A 17,166-nucleotide genomic window follows, 5' to 3' on the forward strand; every position below is an offset into this window, starting at 1 on the left:
TCTTTCTTTTTTCTTTCCTGTTGACAACCTGCCTGGTCACAGGTATAAAATAAATGACTCAGATGCTTTAGTCACCTAGACTAGTCAGCTTGGACTGTGCAAAGGGTTAAGGAGTCAGTAATTGTAATGAGGTCTTGAAACTGTTGAGTCACTTGTTACAAGGAAGCCTGTTTTGGGACCTTGTGTAACAGGGATAAGAGTTAATAATGTTTTCTGAGTCTCTAATCTTTTGGCCCCCTATGGTAAAATAGAAAGAAATGAGCTTTAGATCCACACTTGGATTGGAATCCTGGCCCCTCACCCTCTTCCTCAATTTCTAGTTTTGTCCATTGGCCAAGTTACATAAAAGAGGTCAGTTTTTTTCGTCATTCATATGGTGATAATAATGCCTAATAGTATTGTTCTTGGGAATAAGCAAAATAATACATATAAAGTACTTAGCCTAGTGTCTGATACCTATCAGGTGATCAGGAAGTTACATGGTTTTTCTCATCTTTCCCCACTTCCCAGTATTGAGAACCTTCCCTCGACCCCTGCTCTCCCATTTTTTCTCATTGCTTCTCGTGGTAACTGAAAGGCCTCCGTATTGTAATGTGCTGTGGATCCCATGGTGTTATTTGCGTCAGTCCCAGTTTGCAGTGTACTGCCCTGTGCACCTCTAGAAGATGCAGTGATGGTAAATATAGAGCTTCCCCTTACCCTTTCAGGTTTTGTGCCACGTGTCTTATCTCCTGGCTTCTGAACTCAGGGACTTTTCTGTTAATGTTACTGTAGGTTCTGGGTTTTTCCTTGCCCCCCTCCGAGCAAAGATGGGTAGTTTTCAAGCAAAAGAGTAGAGTGAACAGTCCACCTCTTGCTGTAGAGTCCATCCATTTGAGGTCTTTTTGCTTCAGAGTATCTTCCCCTCTACCAGCATGCCCCTCAGTTGCTTTTTCACCATTAGAGGAAGATGAGGATATTGTTTTCTCTGTGCTTGAGATTGATACTCTATCACCCCTCAGTCTCTGTGGTTTCTGTTTTGTTCCTTTAGATGACATCTACCTACTTAGGTTGCTGCTCCCTACGGGATGTTTGGAATGAAGAAGGCAAGGGAGATGTGTGGAGGCCAGTAGCAGTCTTTATTGGGTTGGGTGTTCTCATTAGCATCAGAGTGCCCTTTTTGTTTACTTATTTCTGTTAAGTCTACCACTTCTGGATCTCACTGCAGATTATAAGGCAGGGCCTCTGGATTGAAGTTAATGTGTATAAATTTTTATAAAGCTCCTCAGATGAGCCTAATTTGCTCCTATTAGTGAGAACCACGATTGGATAATTGCATCCAGTTTGCATTCTTCCTCTTTGGGTAAGATGCTTTGTTTTTTTTGTTTTTGTTTTTTGGAGACACGGTCTCACTGTGACACCCAGTCTGGAGTACAGTGGCAAATCATGGCTCACTGCAGCCTCGACTTCCTAGGCTCAAATGATCCTCCCACCTGAGTTTCCTGAGTAGCTGGGATCGCAGGCATGCACCATCATACCCAGCTAATTTAAACATTTTCTTGAAGAGATGGGTTTTGCATATTGTCCAGGCTGGTCTTAAACTCCTGGGCTCAAGCAATCTTCCAGCCTAGGCTTCCCAAAGTGTTGGGATTATAGGCTTGAGCCACTGTGTCCAGCTTGTTTTTTTTTTTTTTTTTTTTTTTTTTTCTGGAGACCGAGTCTCGCTCTGTCTCTAGGCTGGAGTGCAGTGGCGTGATCTTGGCTCACTACATCCTTTGCCTCCCAGGTTCAAGCGATCCTTCTGCCTCAGTCTCCCGAGTAGCTTAGACTGCAGGTGTGTGCCACCACAGCCAGCCAATTTTTGTATTTTTAATAGAGACGGGGTTTCATCGTGTGGTCCAGGATGCTCTCGATCTCCTGACCTCGTGATCCGCCCGCCTCGGCCTCCCAAAGTGCTGGGATTACAGGCATGAGCCACCGCGCCCGGCCTGCTTGGTTTGGTTTTGTTCTGTGTTTTGTTTTTTTCTTGTTGAGAGGGGAATGATACTTAACAGGTAAGACTTCGTGGATTCATATATATCTGGTTTCAAATCCTACTGTGTTAACTAGGTGTGAGAGTTAAATACTTATGAGCCTCAGTTCAGCCTCATTTGAATGAAGGGGACAGTAATATCCATGTTCAGAGTTTCTGTCAAGAGCCTGTCCATAGAAATAACCTGTAGCATCATGTAAACATTCAGGAAATGGTAGCTATTGGGGATTTTGAGAATGGTAGCAATAACGTTATTTGGAATGTAAAAGTATAAATGTGAATTTGAAGATTTTGGTCTTATATTACCAAAATTACTATCTGCAAATGTTTTACCATGAGAATTTTTTTTAAAGCAGATTCATGTGTCAGTTCTTAAATATTTTTAAATCTCTCTCTCTCTCTCTCAAAATAAGTCACTCAGCCTCTGAAGAAGCTTCGGGTTCAGACTCAGGCAGTCAGTCGGAAAGTGAGCAGGGAAGTGATCCGGGAAGTGGACATGGCAGTGAGTCGAACAGCAGCTCTGAATCTTCTGAGAGTCAGTCGGAATCTGAGAGCGAATCAGCAGGTTCCAAATCCCAGCCAGTCCTCCCAGAAGCCAAAGAGAAGCCAGCCTCTAAGAAGGAACGGATAGCTGATGTGAAGAAGGTATCTACTTTGCCCTGCAGTACGAATGTGCTGCTAGCCTAGGACAAGCTAGCAGACCTTTGTTGTTTATGAAAACTCATTAGTATATCTTGATGATGAAACCTACAGCCATTTTTTCTAGTAATATACAGTAGTATATCTGAGGATACAAATGAAGACTTCTTTCTGCTCTATTAAGGAAAATAAATGACCTGAACCATCCAATTATAGGGAGGAAAGACAAATTTTTATACGCTTGGTTTTTAACTTTATTTATTTATTTTTGCAACAGAGTCTTGTTCTGTTGCCCAGCCTGGAGTGCGCAGTGGCACGATCTTGGCTCACTGCAATCTCCGCCTCCCAGGTTCAAGTGATTCTCCTGCCTCAGTCACCCAAGTAGTTGAGATTACAGGCGTCTGCCACCACGCCCAGCTAATTTTTGTATTTTTAGCAGAGACTGGGTTTCATCATGTTGGCCAGTCTGGTCTTGAACTTCTGACCTCAGGTGATCCACCTGTCTCGGCCTCCCAAAGTGCTGGGATTATAGACCTGAGCCACCATGCCCAGCCTAAAATATATTTTTAAGGTTAAAGTGAGCAGTTCCGGAAAGTTAATAATATGTAGTTATAGGTTGGATGGACCTACAAGCCAGTCAGAATGATTGCACTGTGCCTTTGATAATCATTATCCTAAAATGAGAACTTCTAAGGAAGGCTCTTGGTTTTCTATGTACACATCCTTTTCACGTGCTAGCTCTCTGCCCCCCTCCAAAAGCTTATTACTCACGTAAGAGTACTCAGTAGTGAGTAACTCCACATAGTAGATTTTTCATGGAAGAGTTGACTTAGATATTGGCTCTCAAAAGGACAAATAAGAACACAAGATAATTTTAGGATGTAAACATTATAATATATGCTGTAATAAAGTCATAATAGTTGAGGTAGAATGCCTGGCTGATACCTTGAAGTGATAAAACTAGTTGATGTAGTAACACTGAAATGATTTTGCCCTCCCAGTTAATAAGGGCTCCATAAAAACTTGTGTTGAGTAAAAACTTTCATAGCTCTAGCAGAGGGCCAGGTGTGGGCATGGATAGACAGGCTAGAGTAAAGCACACTTTCCCTCCTTCCTTTCTCTGCCAGGTTTTTTCAGAGTGTTTTATGTTTACTGCCTCTTCCTATATTTCCCACCATTTGGTTATTCCTAACTCCTTCTGTTTGGACCTTTTGTCCTTTAACTCCAAGGTGATGCTAAGGCCGTTACAGAATCTGTGGACTTTGGGTTATGTGATTACATTGGATTCTAGTTGTAAAATGCCTATTCTGGGCCATCTTTTCTTTTGAAGCCTTGATTTTCTTCAGCTTACTTCATCATTTTTATGTTGTTGTTGTTGTTGTTAAAGTCATTGTTGATAATGTCCTTTCTTAGTGACATTTTTGGATCATTTTTCATAAAGATGAGACAGGGTCTTGCTCTGTCCCCCAGGCTGGAGTGCAGTGGTGCAATCACAGCTCACTGCAGCCTTGATCTTCTGGGTTCAAGTGATCCTCCCACCTCAGCCTCCCAAGTAGCTGGGACTACAGGCACGTATTGACACACCTGTCTAATTTTTAAATTTTGTTGTAGAGACAGGATCTCCCTACGTAGCCCAGGCTGATCTTGAGCTCCTGAACTCAAGCCATCCTTCCGCCTAGACCTCCCAGGGTGGTGGGATTACACGCCTGGCCCTACACTTTTAAATACAAACATTTCACAAGTCTCAGCTAGTGGCTTCTTTTGTGCATGTTCTGAGCCTTACTTTTCCAAGTATTCTCATGACGTTAGCTGTCACCTGTAATTTGATAACCCATATTTCTCATCTCAGCTTTTGCTACTTGCTTAATTTCTGTTACACCTTTTCATGTCAGTGTTCCACAATCCATTTAAATTCCTTTTGCTTATGTGTGATTCTGTTAAAAGAATACAGAATATACTTAGTAGTAGTTATCTCTGGGGAAGAAAGTGAAAATGATTTTTCTCCTCAACTAATCTGTCTTTTAAACTTTTTAAATCACTGGTGAGGATTGTTACAGGTCTTAAAGGTTGTTACAGGTCTACAAAAATCAGGTCTTAAAGGCAAAGGGCTAATTACTGCTACAGAATAAAAGTAGATGTGTTAGAGAAAGGGTGGCAGTGGTTCTCATTCTGAGAACTTCTAGCTAAGTGTTAGCAATGCCTCATCTGCATTTATCTGGGATGTTACATGACCTGAGGAACTTAAAGAAAAATACAAATTCCTGATTCTTTCTTAATTAGACTTAATGGGGGCTTTGCTGCATGTATTTTCAGTTTCACAGGTGGGTTAGTGCAGTCAAGACTGAAACTCAAAGCAGTAGGGAATTTAAAATTTATCAGTAAATACTTTGTCTTTAGTGGAAACAGCCGCTGTCTTACCTTTCTGTGTTATTCAGCTGTGTGTTTATATTTTAATGATGGGTAAGCGGTATACCATATAGATTTATAGCTGTTAAGTAATGAAGACAGTGTTAAACTAATATTTCCTAGGATAATATGCCTATTTTAAAAAAAATGGCGCTTTATTGTCTCATAAATAAAACTAGCAAAACAACCCTTTTGATACTTGGTTACTTGAATTCTCTTCAATTGCAATAAATGTTTGATAATAATAATGGGGGTCAAGAAAAAAGATTAATGCGTGGTCTCTTAATTTTACAGATGTGGGAAGAATATCCTGATGTTTATGGGGTCAGGCGGTCAAACCGAAGCAGACAAGAACCATCGCGATTTAATATTAAGGAAGAGGTAAGGAAAAAATGTTTTAAGGGCATGCATTTAAACTCCCTATCTTACTTCATTCTTTCTGACGGTATGTATTACCATTAAAAAGACTGAACTTCAGGCATAGGGGTTAAGTGACTCTAATATGAGCTATCTATGACCAGATACAGTAAGGCAAGAAGTTAATAATCAAATAAAAGAATCTAACCAGAAAGATCATATAATAGTGAATTTTTTAGTAGAGTATTATACAGAACTGACCTCAAAAGTGTTTATTTTTTAAGTTGTCTCTCATAGTGAAAATTGATTATATATAGCAAGAAGTTTACTTTTTTAAGCCCCTAACTTCTAAATCTCCTAGATTTTTATTAAATGGGTAACTTGTTTGGTAAACCAACAGAGCAATAGAAATAGTTTTGGATTTATTCCTGAAAGAGGAGGGAGTGCTTAATTAATGTATCTACTTTTATTTAACTTCTTAAATTTGGTTTCCTTGGTCATTTTTAGTGTGAGATATAATAAAATGAGTTTCAAACATACTTACTCTAATCGTGAGAGAGGGATGAATAGATCGGTGATTTTTTTAAATTGGTATTCTATACCAGGCTTGGTTGTCTATAGAATCAGACTTCTTTCACCTTTCTCATTTTGTGTGATATTTTTGTGGATTCTTATTCTGAATTAGGTTTATAGACTAGATCCTGAAGAGAGATTCTTTTGTCTCAATGAAATGTCTACTTTCTGCTTTCTTGGGAGGACTTTGCTAGTCTTAGCTATATAACGTACTTCTGATGAAAGTTAAATATTGATAGCCACAGGTCAGTGAGTTGGGTGTGGGTTTTTAAATAAATGTACCTTAAAAATCTAATTCAGCCTAACATCTGCATTACATTTGTGATGTTTTATTTTGAGTGACCTCTGAGCTGTTTTGCCTTTGCTTTTGTTTTCCACAGTGTCTCGCACTAGGTTACTGAGCCATGTTTGTTAAAACCAATCACATAGTTGTAGAAATCTTTCCCTCTTTTACATATTAATTAACACATTCTCTGTAGGGTACAAGATTAACAGCAATAGGAATAGTTTGCCATTTTCCTTAATTGTGGAGAGAAAGAGCTACTGAAATGTCTGTGACTGTAAGCTTTCCTTGGCCTAGTGCTGTTAGCAGAGCACTGTTGGCTCATGAGTGAACATACTCTTAAATGAGTCTAAAATGAATACATCAGTAGTTGGTGCCTTTAAGGCACACTGACTAAATGTTGTGGCATTTTTATTTGATAGTCTCAATCTGCAGTATCCAGTATGGTCCCCACTACTCACATGTGGCTTTTAAAATACGCATTAGTTAAAAATAAAACTTCCATTTCTCAGTCACATTTTAAGCGCTTGGTAGTCACATGTGGCTGATGGGTACTGTATTGGACATTGTAGATACAGGACATTTACATCGTTGCAGAAAGTTATTGGATATTGCTGTTCTGGAAGTCAAGCTGAGATAAATATTTCCTGGCTTTAGAGATAACTCAGTGATAGCAGAGAGATATTAATTTTCAAATCAAAAGAAGAGGGAGTTCCACCAAGCAAGTGCTTAGGTTTCTTTGTGTCTAAAAGCTCATATTGAATAATAGTATATTGAGTAGATTGTTGATCCAGGAGATAGTGTTGTCCCGAAGAACTGTGAATTAAAGTCTGTAATCATTTTTCCCCCCTCACACACTGAAGGCAAGTAGCGGGTCTGAGAGTGGGAGCCCAAAAAGAAGAGGCCAGAGGCAGCTGAAAAAACAGTAAGTCTTTCATGGGGGAAATTATTCAATCTAGTAGTTTCAAACTTGTCAGCATTTCTAGGACTGCCTTCGTTGTGTCTTTAGTCTACTCCAGGTCCCTTAGTCTGCTTCTGTCTCTCTTACTAGCTCGGGTGACTGTCTACCTTGACCTGTTGCAATAGCAGCAGCAGCATTGGAAACTCAAGATTCTCAGTTTAACACATGGAAGGGGTCCATGTATACTCGAGCTTTTGCTTGGGATAAATCTCAGCTTCTTCCATCGGGTTAACCCAATTAGCCCATTGATTTTTTTTTCAGAAAAATACGTATAAATAACAAGTACACAGGTATTTGGTATTGTAGTAAGCAAGGAACAAATGTAGATTTGCTATTTTTATGGCAAAATTATATTGGCTGAATATCCATTTTGGTAAGAAATTACATATTGTTGTTTCTGTATAATTTTAATGTTGCAGTTCATAAGCCAGAAAAATTTAATTTGTGGACTTAATGGGGAGTTTCTTTATAACATAGATTTATATGTTGATTTTTTAATTTAAAAAGTTCGATTTATATGATATGAAATTATTTGATTTTTTTTGAGAAATAATTTTTAAAGTCATTTTTTGGAGAGGGTGTGGATCCCGTTGACAATCTGAATTCTATAGCTTCTCTCAAAAATGTAGATATTCAAAACTTTGTATACCAGTTCAGGGGTTGTCATGTTAAACAGTTGTCCATGGCTTCTATTAAGAGCTCTAGGTACATATGCTCTGTTGTAAAATATTATTACTCTTTAGTAAGTGGCCTAAGGCAAGTCATTTGAGATTTTAAAACCCATTTCCTCATCTCCAAAAAAAAGAATAATACCATCTACCCAACAGGATTATTAGAAACTATGCTAAGATTTTGTGACATTAAATAAATGTAGGGTATTAAAGAGCCTTACAGAAAAGTCAAGTACTTAATTTTGCCCTGCTAGAGCGCATTCAGTTTTCATTTGTGTTTTGGAGAAATAGTAACTGTAAGCAAACCTGCACTTGGCATCTTAGAAGGCTTTTGTTCTGCCCCAGTCTCCTGGTCTGCTTGGGAGACTATTATCTGCTTACTGGTCTGATGGCCTTTTGAGTATCTTTCCTGAAATGTCCACCTTGATTACACCCTGGGAAATCCATGCATGTAATCATTACTTCATCATCTGGCTACATTCCTTTGGTCTCTTGACTGCAAGTTAAATGGTGCTATGCTTGAATTCTTGACTTCCTATTTTAATGGCCTTATTTGTGTGTGCAGAAGCCAGCGTTTTTTTCAGTCACTGTATAATACATTGCACTTACTCTGTTTACTGGCTCATAGTCTTGTCAGCCTTTTTGTTTTGTTTTGTTTTGAGACAGGGTCTCACTCTGTTGCTCAGGCTGGAGTGCAGTGGCTTGATCTCAGCTCACTGCAGCCTTGGCTCGCTGGACTTAATTGACCCACCTAAGCCACTCGAGTAGCTGGGACTACAGGCATGTGCTATCATGCCCAGCTAAGTTTTTAAAAATTTATTGTAGAGATGGGGTCTCACTATGTTTCTCAGGCTGGTTTCAACCTCCTGAGCTCAAGCAGTCCTCCAGCCTCGGTCTCCTAGGATTACAGGTGTGAGCCACTGTGCCCCGCCACTTATCAGTCTTAAGAATTCCCCAAAGTTGGCAACCTTCAGTAGCATATATGGACCTTTCTTTTCCTGAGTAGAACCTCTTAGTTCCTTGCAGAGTGGGATCTGTCTTCTTTTTCATATTGCTTCCCTACCCTAGGGCTGTTCATAGGAACTGCCTTGGGCTGAGATAGTTCCCCTCATGTTCCTGTGTTTGGGCACTGGGCTAGCCTTCGTTTCTGCTGTTCTCTGGCCAGCTGGTGAGTATTGTGGATTTACAGAGAGCTCTTCTCCTGAGTCACCAGTTGAGATTCCTGAAAGATTAATTAGGGGAGGTCTTGTAGCTGCTGACACTCAAGTTGCAAGGCACTTTAGGAGCTTTCTGTGATCCAAGCTGAGCAAGTGTAACATAACCTAATGTGTGGTCACATGCATTTCAGAATTCAGACTCACTCAGAGAGTGAAAGGTTTGAAATATTGGCACAAAGAAATGCTTTTCTGAAACCCTGCAGATTTTATTCACACATTTTAGAGTTTTTAAAAAGGGACCATTTTGTAAAATTGGTTTAAAAAAATTAATTCCAAACTTTAGGAAAGTTGCAAGAATAAAAGTGCAGTACAAAGGACACCTTATATACTTTACCCAGATTGCCATTTTTCCTCCATTTGCTTTATTATTATGGGTGCTGTTTATTTAAGAGAGAGGGTCTTGCTCTGTCACCTAGGCTAGAGTGCAGTGGTGCAACCTTGGCTCTCTGCAGCCTCAATCTCCTGAGCTCAAGTGATCCTCCTACCTCAGCCTCCCAAGTAGCTGGGACGACAGGCGTGCACCACCATGCCTGATTTTGTATATTTGTAGACATAGAGGTCTCACTACGTTGCCCTGGCTGTTCTCAAACTCCTGGCCTCAAGTTATCCTCTCACCTTGCTCTCCAAAAGTGTTGGGATTAGCATACGTGAGCCACTGCACCCAGCCTGTGTATGTTTATATATATACAAACATAATGTTTTTATGAACTGTTTGAGACTAAAATTCATAAAATTTTACCTTTTATCCCTTTACCTTAAATATGTAAGGTGTATTTCTTAAAAATAAGGATTTTCTCTTTTATAAGCACAGTACAGTACAGATTCAACTTAGATTTAAAACATTGCTGACGTACTTTTTTTTTTTTTTTTTTGGAGACGCAGTCTGGCTTTGTCGCCAGGCTGGGGTACAGTGGCGCGATCTCGGCTCACTGCAACCTCCGCCTCCGGGGTTCAAGCAATTCTCCTGCCTTAGCCTCCCAAGTAGCTGGGACTACAGGCATGCGCCACCACGTCCAGCTAATTTTTTCTATTTTTAATAGAGACGGGGTTTCACCATGTTGGCCAGGATGGTCTCAGTCTCTTGACCTCGTTATCAGCCTGTCTTGGCCTCCCAGAGTGCTGGGATTGCAGGCTTGAGCCACCGCACCTGGCTGCTGATGTACTTTTGTCTGATTCATATTTCAGTTTTGTCAGTTAACCCAATAAAGTCTTTCATAATATTTTTCCATCTCTACTACAGGATCTAGTTTAGGGTCAGTTACATACAATTAGTTGCACATCTTTTTTTTTTTTTTTTTTAAATTATACTTTAAGTTCTAGGGTACATGTGCACAATGTGCAGGTTTGTTACATATGTATACATGTGTCATGTTGGTGTGCTGCACCCGTTAACTCGTCATTTACATTAGGTATATCTCCTAATGCTGACCCTTCCCCCTCCCCCCACCCCATGACAGGCCACAGTGTGTGATGTTCCCCACCCTGTGTCCAAGTGTTCTCATTGTTCAATTCCCACCTATGAGTGAGAACGTGCGGTGTTTGGTTTTCTGTCCTTGCGATAGTTTGCTCAGAATGATGGTTTCTAGCTTCATCCATGTCCTTACAAAGGACATGTCTGATTTCTTTAATTGGGAGCACTTTCACAGCCTTCTTTTGCTTTCAGGACATTGATGTTTTTGAAGAATGCAGTCTTGCAAGGGACTGTGTTCTTTGCAGAATTACAAAGAGACCAATTACCCCGTCACGATTTGTATTAGGTTTTTATTTTTTGGGATGGACTCTCACTCTGTCGCCCAGGCTGGAGTACGATGGTGCAATCTCAGCTCACTGCAACCTCCGCCTCCTGGACTCAAGTGATTCTCCTGCCTCATCCTCCTGAGTAGCTGGGATTACAGGCATGCGCCACTGTGCCCAGCTGATTTTTGTATTTTTAATAGACATGGGGTTTCACCATGTTGCCCAGGCTGGTCTTGAACTCCTGACCTCAGGTGATCCACCCGCCTCAGCCTCCCTAAGTGCTGGGCTTACAAGATGAGCCACCACGCCCGGCCCTTTTAAAGAGACAGGGTCTTCCTCTATTGGTGCACATGTGTGGCCATAGCTCACTGCAACCTTGAACTCCTGAGCTCAAGTGATCCTCTTGCTTCAGTCTCCCCAGTAGCTGGGACTGTAGGCACGTACAACCACTTCCAGCTGTATTCATATTTTTAAAGCTTAGAAGAAGTTATACAGCACAATGGACCTGCACAATATTTTAAAAATATTTTTAAATTAGTTAGCATCATTTAATTGAGAGTGCATAACAATCTGTGTTTTTAGCTTCTTTTGAGAAAATTTGGTAATGCTGGCTTATGTAACAGTGATGGACCAGGAGTTCTCCATTTTGCCTTGTTTGCAGTTCTCATCTGGCCCCTGTGAGTATTTGAGATTGTAATCTCTGACTTAGAGTCATACAAACAAACAAAACATTGAACTTTTTTTAACCAACTCAGATGCTGTTTTGATTAAACTCTTTTTTTCATGCATTACCTCTTAATGTTATCCAAATTGCGCAGTGTTGTATAAGATTTTTCTTGACTTCTGGTCCTGGTGGTTTTGTTTTGTTTTTGTTTTTGAGATGGCATTTTATTCTTACCAGGTGGGAGTGCAGTGCAGTAGCACATTCACAGCTCACTGCAGCTTTGACCTCCTGGGCTCAAGTGATTCTCCCACCTTAGCCTCCTGAGTAGTTGGGACTGCAGGCGCACACCACCACACCAAGCTAATTTCTTAATTTTTTGTAAAGGCTGGGTCTCACTCTGATGCCCAGGCTGGTCTTGAACTCCTTGGTTCAAGCCATCCTCCCACCATGGCCTCCCAAAGTGTTGGGATTACAGGCATGAGCCACTGTGCCCGGCCCTTTTCCAGTGTTTTGAATTGGAGATTGTCACATACCTGTAACACAGTGGAAGGGAATCCCTATTAGCCTCAGATTTCCGTTGATCATTGAAATTTTTTTTTCAAAAGCATGCTTTCTTGGGGAAATTACTGAAGACTGAGGAAACAAAAGTAGCTACTTCCCTCTTCCAGATGTCTTCTAAGTGGAGGAAAAACGAGTTTTCTTTTTAACAGACAGTTAATAGCAAGCCTTACCAACTCTTGGTCAAAGTTCTGGCTCATTATATTTAAAAGTAGCTTTTGTTCATTTCCTACTTTACAGTTGATTAGATTTGATTTGTCTGTCTTAGGATTTGTGTCTAGCCAACCACCTTTTCCCAATAAAGGAAGAAAACTATGCACATTTAAGTTGCATTTTGACTTTTTCCATGTCTATTTACATTGCCTTGGGGCCTCTTGGCTAAATCTTGGTATTTTTCTCCCTAGTTCTCAAAATTTCGGGAAAAATTTAGTTGAATTTTGTGTTTTTACAGTATCTAGGGGACTCTGTTAATGGCCTCTAAAGCTGGATATTGTAAGTTTCCTTTGATAGACATTTTTTGCTCACGATCTCATATCTTAAACTATTCTTTATTGTAGCCTGACTTACAATGTATGGCTTAGTGGTGGAGTCTTGATAAGATTTGCATTTTATAAGAGGCCAGTAATGTAGGAGAGGACAGCAGTTTCACATGTGGGAGAGCCTTATACATCTGTAGGGTTGGGAAGTAATTTCTTTGTAACAGCTCAGTCACTTTTTTCACTTCACCCATTCTTCACAGTGACTTAGTATTGCTGGTCCTTACTATCTTTTTTCTCGTTCTTGAAAATGAAAAGAAAACGTGAAAGAATCCAACCAATTTCAAATATACATACACACACACTTAGGCCTTTTAAACCTTGAGTTTTTCAAATACTCCCAGGACGTGTAAGCCTGGCTTTAATGTTTCCTGATTCTTTGGTCCTCAGTGAGTTATGATTGAAAGTAGCAGGGCTGAGGGTTGGTGATATGGCCAAGCAACTCATTTCCTCACTGCACTTCAGTTTCCTTCTCTGGGAGGAGAGCTTTGGACTGGTTGATTTGCTAAGTTTTTTTTTTTTTCTTTCTTTCTTTTTTTTTTTTTTTTTGAGAACAGAGTCTCGCTTTGTCACCTAGGCTGGAGTGCAGTGGCCCGATCTCGGCCCACTGTAAGCTCCACCTCCCGGGTTCACGCCATTCTCCTGCCTCAGCCTCCTGAGTAGCTGGGACTACGGGCGCCCGCCACCACGCCCGGCTAATTTTTTTGTATTTTTAGTAGATATGGGGTTTCACCACGTTAGCCAGGATGGTCTCAATCTACTGACCTCGTGATCCGCCCGCCTCGGCCTCCCAAAGTGCTGGGATTACAGGCGTGAGCCACTGCGCCCGGCCTTTTTTGCATTCTTATATTGGGAGATTCTAAGTCCTCCTGGTTGTTCATAAGTCTGTAAATCTGTAATCTAACTGGAAAACTCTAGCCTCAACACATCCATTCTCTGCGTTTGCTGTCTCCTATACTTATAGAAGTGGACCTCATTGGTGGCCCTGGTTTAGGTTCTCAATTCCTGGGGGAGATATGGTAATTAGAATTTATTGGTGAATCTTTCTTATCTGAAGGACTAGCTGTTCATATTCCTTCAAGCATGCTTCTACTTCTCTCCAGTTTGACTGTGTAAGCCCCCTCTGAGGGGTAAACTGTTGTGGACTTGGTCTGAGGGAGACTGCAGACTCATGCTGGTCTCCCACTTACTGGAAACATCTTCCTTCCTTCCTTCCTGGTGATCACCTTATATTCCTTGGATTCTTAGCAAACATTTATTGTACTATGCTCCGGGGAAGCAGAATTAGACCAGTGTCCAGAGTGTATATACGAAGGTCTTTGTTTTAAAGAGACTGAAGGATATTAGGCAATACTAACAGGCCTTTCTCTCTTACCAGAAGCACCCCTACCCGTCTGACTGATAGACTAATTGCGCATTCTTTCATTGATTTTTTTTTTTTTTAACCTAACAAAGAAACATCTCCATTTGCCTGACTTTGGCTAAACTCTGGTACAAAGACGAACAAAAAGTCTTGGTGTACAAGGAGCCATCTACTGGGGAAATGCATATGGAGACATGCAGTGCTAGTAGAAGTTGAATAATATTCATAAAAGTGCTCCACTGACCGTCCGTGGAAGGCCTGAATTGTTGTTTTTTCCCCCTAAGGTCTCCACCAATTCAGGTTTAGGGTGACTGTTGTAGCTTTTAGGAAGGTTCTCAATCTGCAGATCAGCCACCTCCTTTCAATAAGCTTTCACCATTACTTGACCTGTTCTCCCATGAAGAATATTGATTTGACATTTGTCTTGTTGTAGCTGTTGTCTTTAGTATGACCTCATTCCCTATAAAGTGACCCATAGGCAAATTGGTAATTGTTTTATTTACAGAGAAGCCCCAGGCACTTGCCTGTCAGTTTTTTCGTAGGTATTTCATGCCCAGCAGCTATTACATGTTTCTTCCCTCTTCTCTGTAGGTGAGAAATGAGTGAGGTCCCTGCAATATCTTGTTGGATTTTCAAGTAAACTAAAACTGTTTGGGATAGTAGGACTCCTGTAGGTTATGGCTCTTTCAAGCCTTCTAAGAACTCAAGGAGCAAAGGAACGTCTACTGTATCTAATAATTATTAAAAACTACATCTTTAGCTGAACAGATTATTTAGTTATATGATAGGTTTATTGTTGAAAAATAATTTTAGGGACTGTTTCCTTAAATGTATTCTAAAGACTTAAAATATCTAGTATAGTGGTTCTCAGAGTTTCTACCCAGTATCAGCATTACTTGAATTTGTTGAAATTCATATTTTTTAGGCCTCAACTGAGACCTACTGCATCAGGAGCTCTGACTAGGGCCCAGAAATCTTTTTTTTTTTTGGTGGAGGAGGGGCAGATAGGGGCAGGGTTTCACTCTTACCGCCTAGGGTGGAGTACAGTGGCAAAATCACAGCTCACTGCAACCTCAAACTCCTGGGTTCAAGTGATCCTTCCGCCTCCTCAGCCTCCTTAGTAACTAGGACTGTAGACATGCTCCACCAGGCCTGGCTCAATTTTAAAATTTTAACTTTAATTTTTCTGGAGAGGTGTCTTGTATTGCTCAGATTGGTCTTGAACTCCTGGACTCAAGTGAAACTCCCACCTTGGCCTCCCAAAGTGCTGAGATTACAGGCATGAACCATCTCACTTGGCCCAGAAATCTTTTTTAACAAGGCCTTTAGGTGGTTCTGATACATTTTAAAATTTTGGAAGCACTGATCTTGTGCATGTTATGGTTTCAATCTTGTCAATAATAGTAGTAAATGAAAAAAAGTACATATATATCCATTTTTATTTATTTTTGTTACTGGAGATAAAATAGGAATAGATATTATGTAGTCCAGGAAGGATCACAATTCAAGTTTAAATGGAGCTAGAATCTCTTTTAGCATGTCTAAAATGTGCATGTTCTGCCCTTTGGATAGTAAAATTGAAATTGGTTTTGTCGGATTATTTATCTTGAAGGATTCTTTTAGAAAAAAATTACTTTGTTTTGCTTTTGATCACAGAGAAAAATGGAAACAGGAACCCTCAGAAGATGAACAGGAACAAGGCACCAGTGCAGAGAGTGAGCCAGAACAAAAAAAAGTAAAAGCCAGAAGACCTGTCCCCAGAAGGTGCACTGTTTGCTTAAGATCTCTACTTCTGGATGAGCTTAATCTGCTGTAGATTGGGAAGGATAATGTCGTGCTGAAATGAGAGCTTTAATGAGATGCATTGTGTTTTGATTCTGCGTTTTAGATGTCTTTGGTTCACTTTCAGCCAGCCTACATTGCAGGTCTTAACTGCTTCTTTCTTCGCAGACTAGCTATCGTGGGGCAAACATGTCTTCCACTTTTAGTAAAACTCCTTATATGTTTGGCCAGGGTACAGTCTCTTTTTGGGAGAACAAATTGTTTAAAACACTGTTTGCCTGGCTTAAAGCATACTTGAGTGGTTTATTACCTTGTTCATAAAATCTATATAACATTAAACAAATAATCTGATTGTGTAGAGAAGGAGGTAGGCTGAAATAGCAGCAAATTATGCTACTTTTTGATAAGACAGATGGCAGCCTAAGATAGTGATGACAGGAAAAGGGAGTCAGTCAGAAGACAGGCCCCAGGGAAAATTACCTCCTTGTAGTATTGCTTAGAATGGACTCAGCAAACTATGCCCTTTGGGCCAAATTTCATCCACCACCTATTTTTATATGGCCTGTGAGCTAAGAATAGTTTTTATAGATGAACATTTCTAATTTACAGTTTAGGGATAGAGAGCACTAAATTTGAACTCCAATTAAGTGAAATGTTATCCCTTCAAAAACAATTCTGTTCTCATTAGTAGATATATATTGCAGTAAATGTACCTGATTATTTCATTTTGAATTGTATAAAAAAATTTGTGAAAATTTATTTTCTTTCATTGTGTAAGGACCTATACATTGGTCCCCATTTTGCCTCTTGGCTGGCAGAGCCTAAAATATTTACTCTCTGGCCATTTACAGAAAAAGTTTGCCAACCTCTGGCCTAGGACATTGGACTTACCCCCGAACCCCAGCAGGGGAATTTGTCAACTGAATTTTATCTTATTTTATCTCAGCTTAATAAGTTTATCTCAGAACTGTCACGCCAGTTCTGTCTTTTAGAATTTTGCTCATTATTTATTACATCGTTGATCATCTGTTTAGGTTTGGTTATGAGAAAGGTATGGGAGGTATGAGAGAAAGAGATAATAAATGTGATCATGAGTATCCATTTCTCTCCCTCTCTGACTTCTTTCACCTTTTTATCACTGATGGAATATTTGGGGGTTTCCTTATGTGAGCTTCTAGACTGTGGCTTTCAATCCTGGCCATCTCCCTGGTCTGTCCAAGTTAATTCTGTGATAGGGCACACAGTCTCTTAGGTAGTATTCCAGGTATATTTTATACACATACAGTAAAAACTTATGTATAGTTACTTCTTGTGCTTTACTTTCTTCACACAGATAATAGCATCCTCTGCTTCATGTTCTGTAGGTTTCTTTATCCTGGAAATCCTTTCGTATTAGTATACAAAAAAC

At 40.1% G+C, this 17,166-nt stretch overlaps 1 protein-coding gene across 13 annotated transcripts in view; it reads left to right on the forward strand.

Annotated features, from left to right (window-relative positions):
* CHD2 (chromodomain helicase DNA binding protein 2) overlaps positions 1–17,166 on the forward strand; it is a 144,752-nt gene that overhangs the window by 38,979 nt on the left and 88,607 nt on the right. For all 13 annotated transcript variants that reach the window (XM_055098218.2, XM_063597148.1, XM_063597151.1 and 10 more), the window contains 4 exons: positions 2,425–2,656; positions 5,351–5,437; positions 7,133–7,194; positions 15,633–15,740. In XM_055098218.2, coding sequence (XP_054954193.1) covers positions 2,425–2,656; positions 5,351–5,437; positions 7,133–7,194; positions 15,633–15,740 — 489 coding nt within the window. The remainder of the gene's footprint in view (positions 1–2,424; positions 2,657–5,350; positions 5,438–7,132; positions 7,195–15,632; positions 15,741–17,166) is intronic.

Source organism: Pan paniscus, chromosome 16, assembly GCF_029289425.2.
Source record: "Pan paniscus chromosome 16, NHGRI_mPanPan1-v2.0_pri, whole genome shotgun sequence".
NCBI lineage: Eukaryota > Metazoa > Chordata > Mammalia > Primates > Hominidae > Pan > Pan paniscus.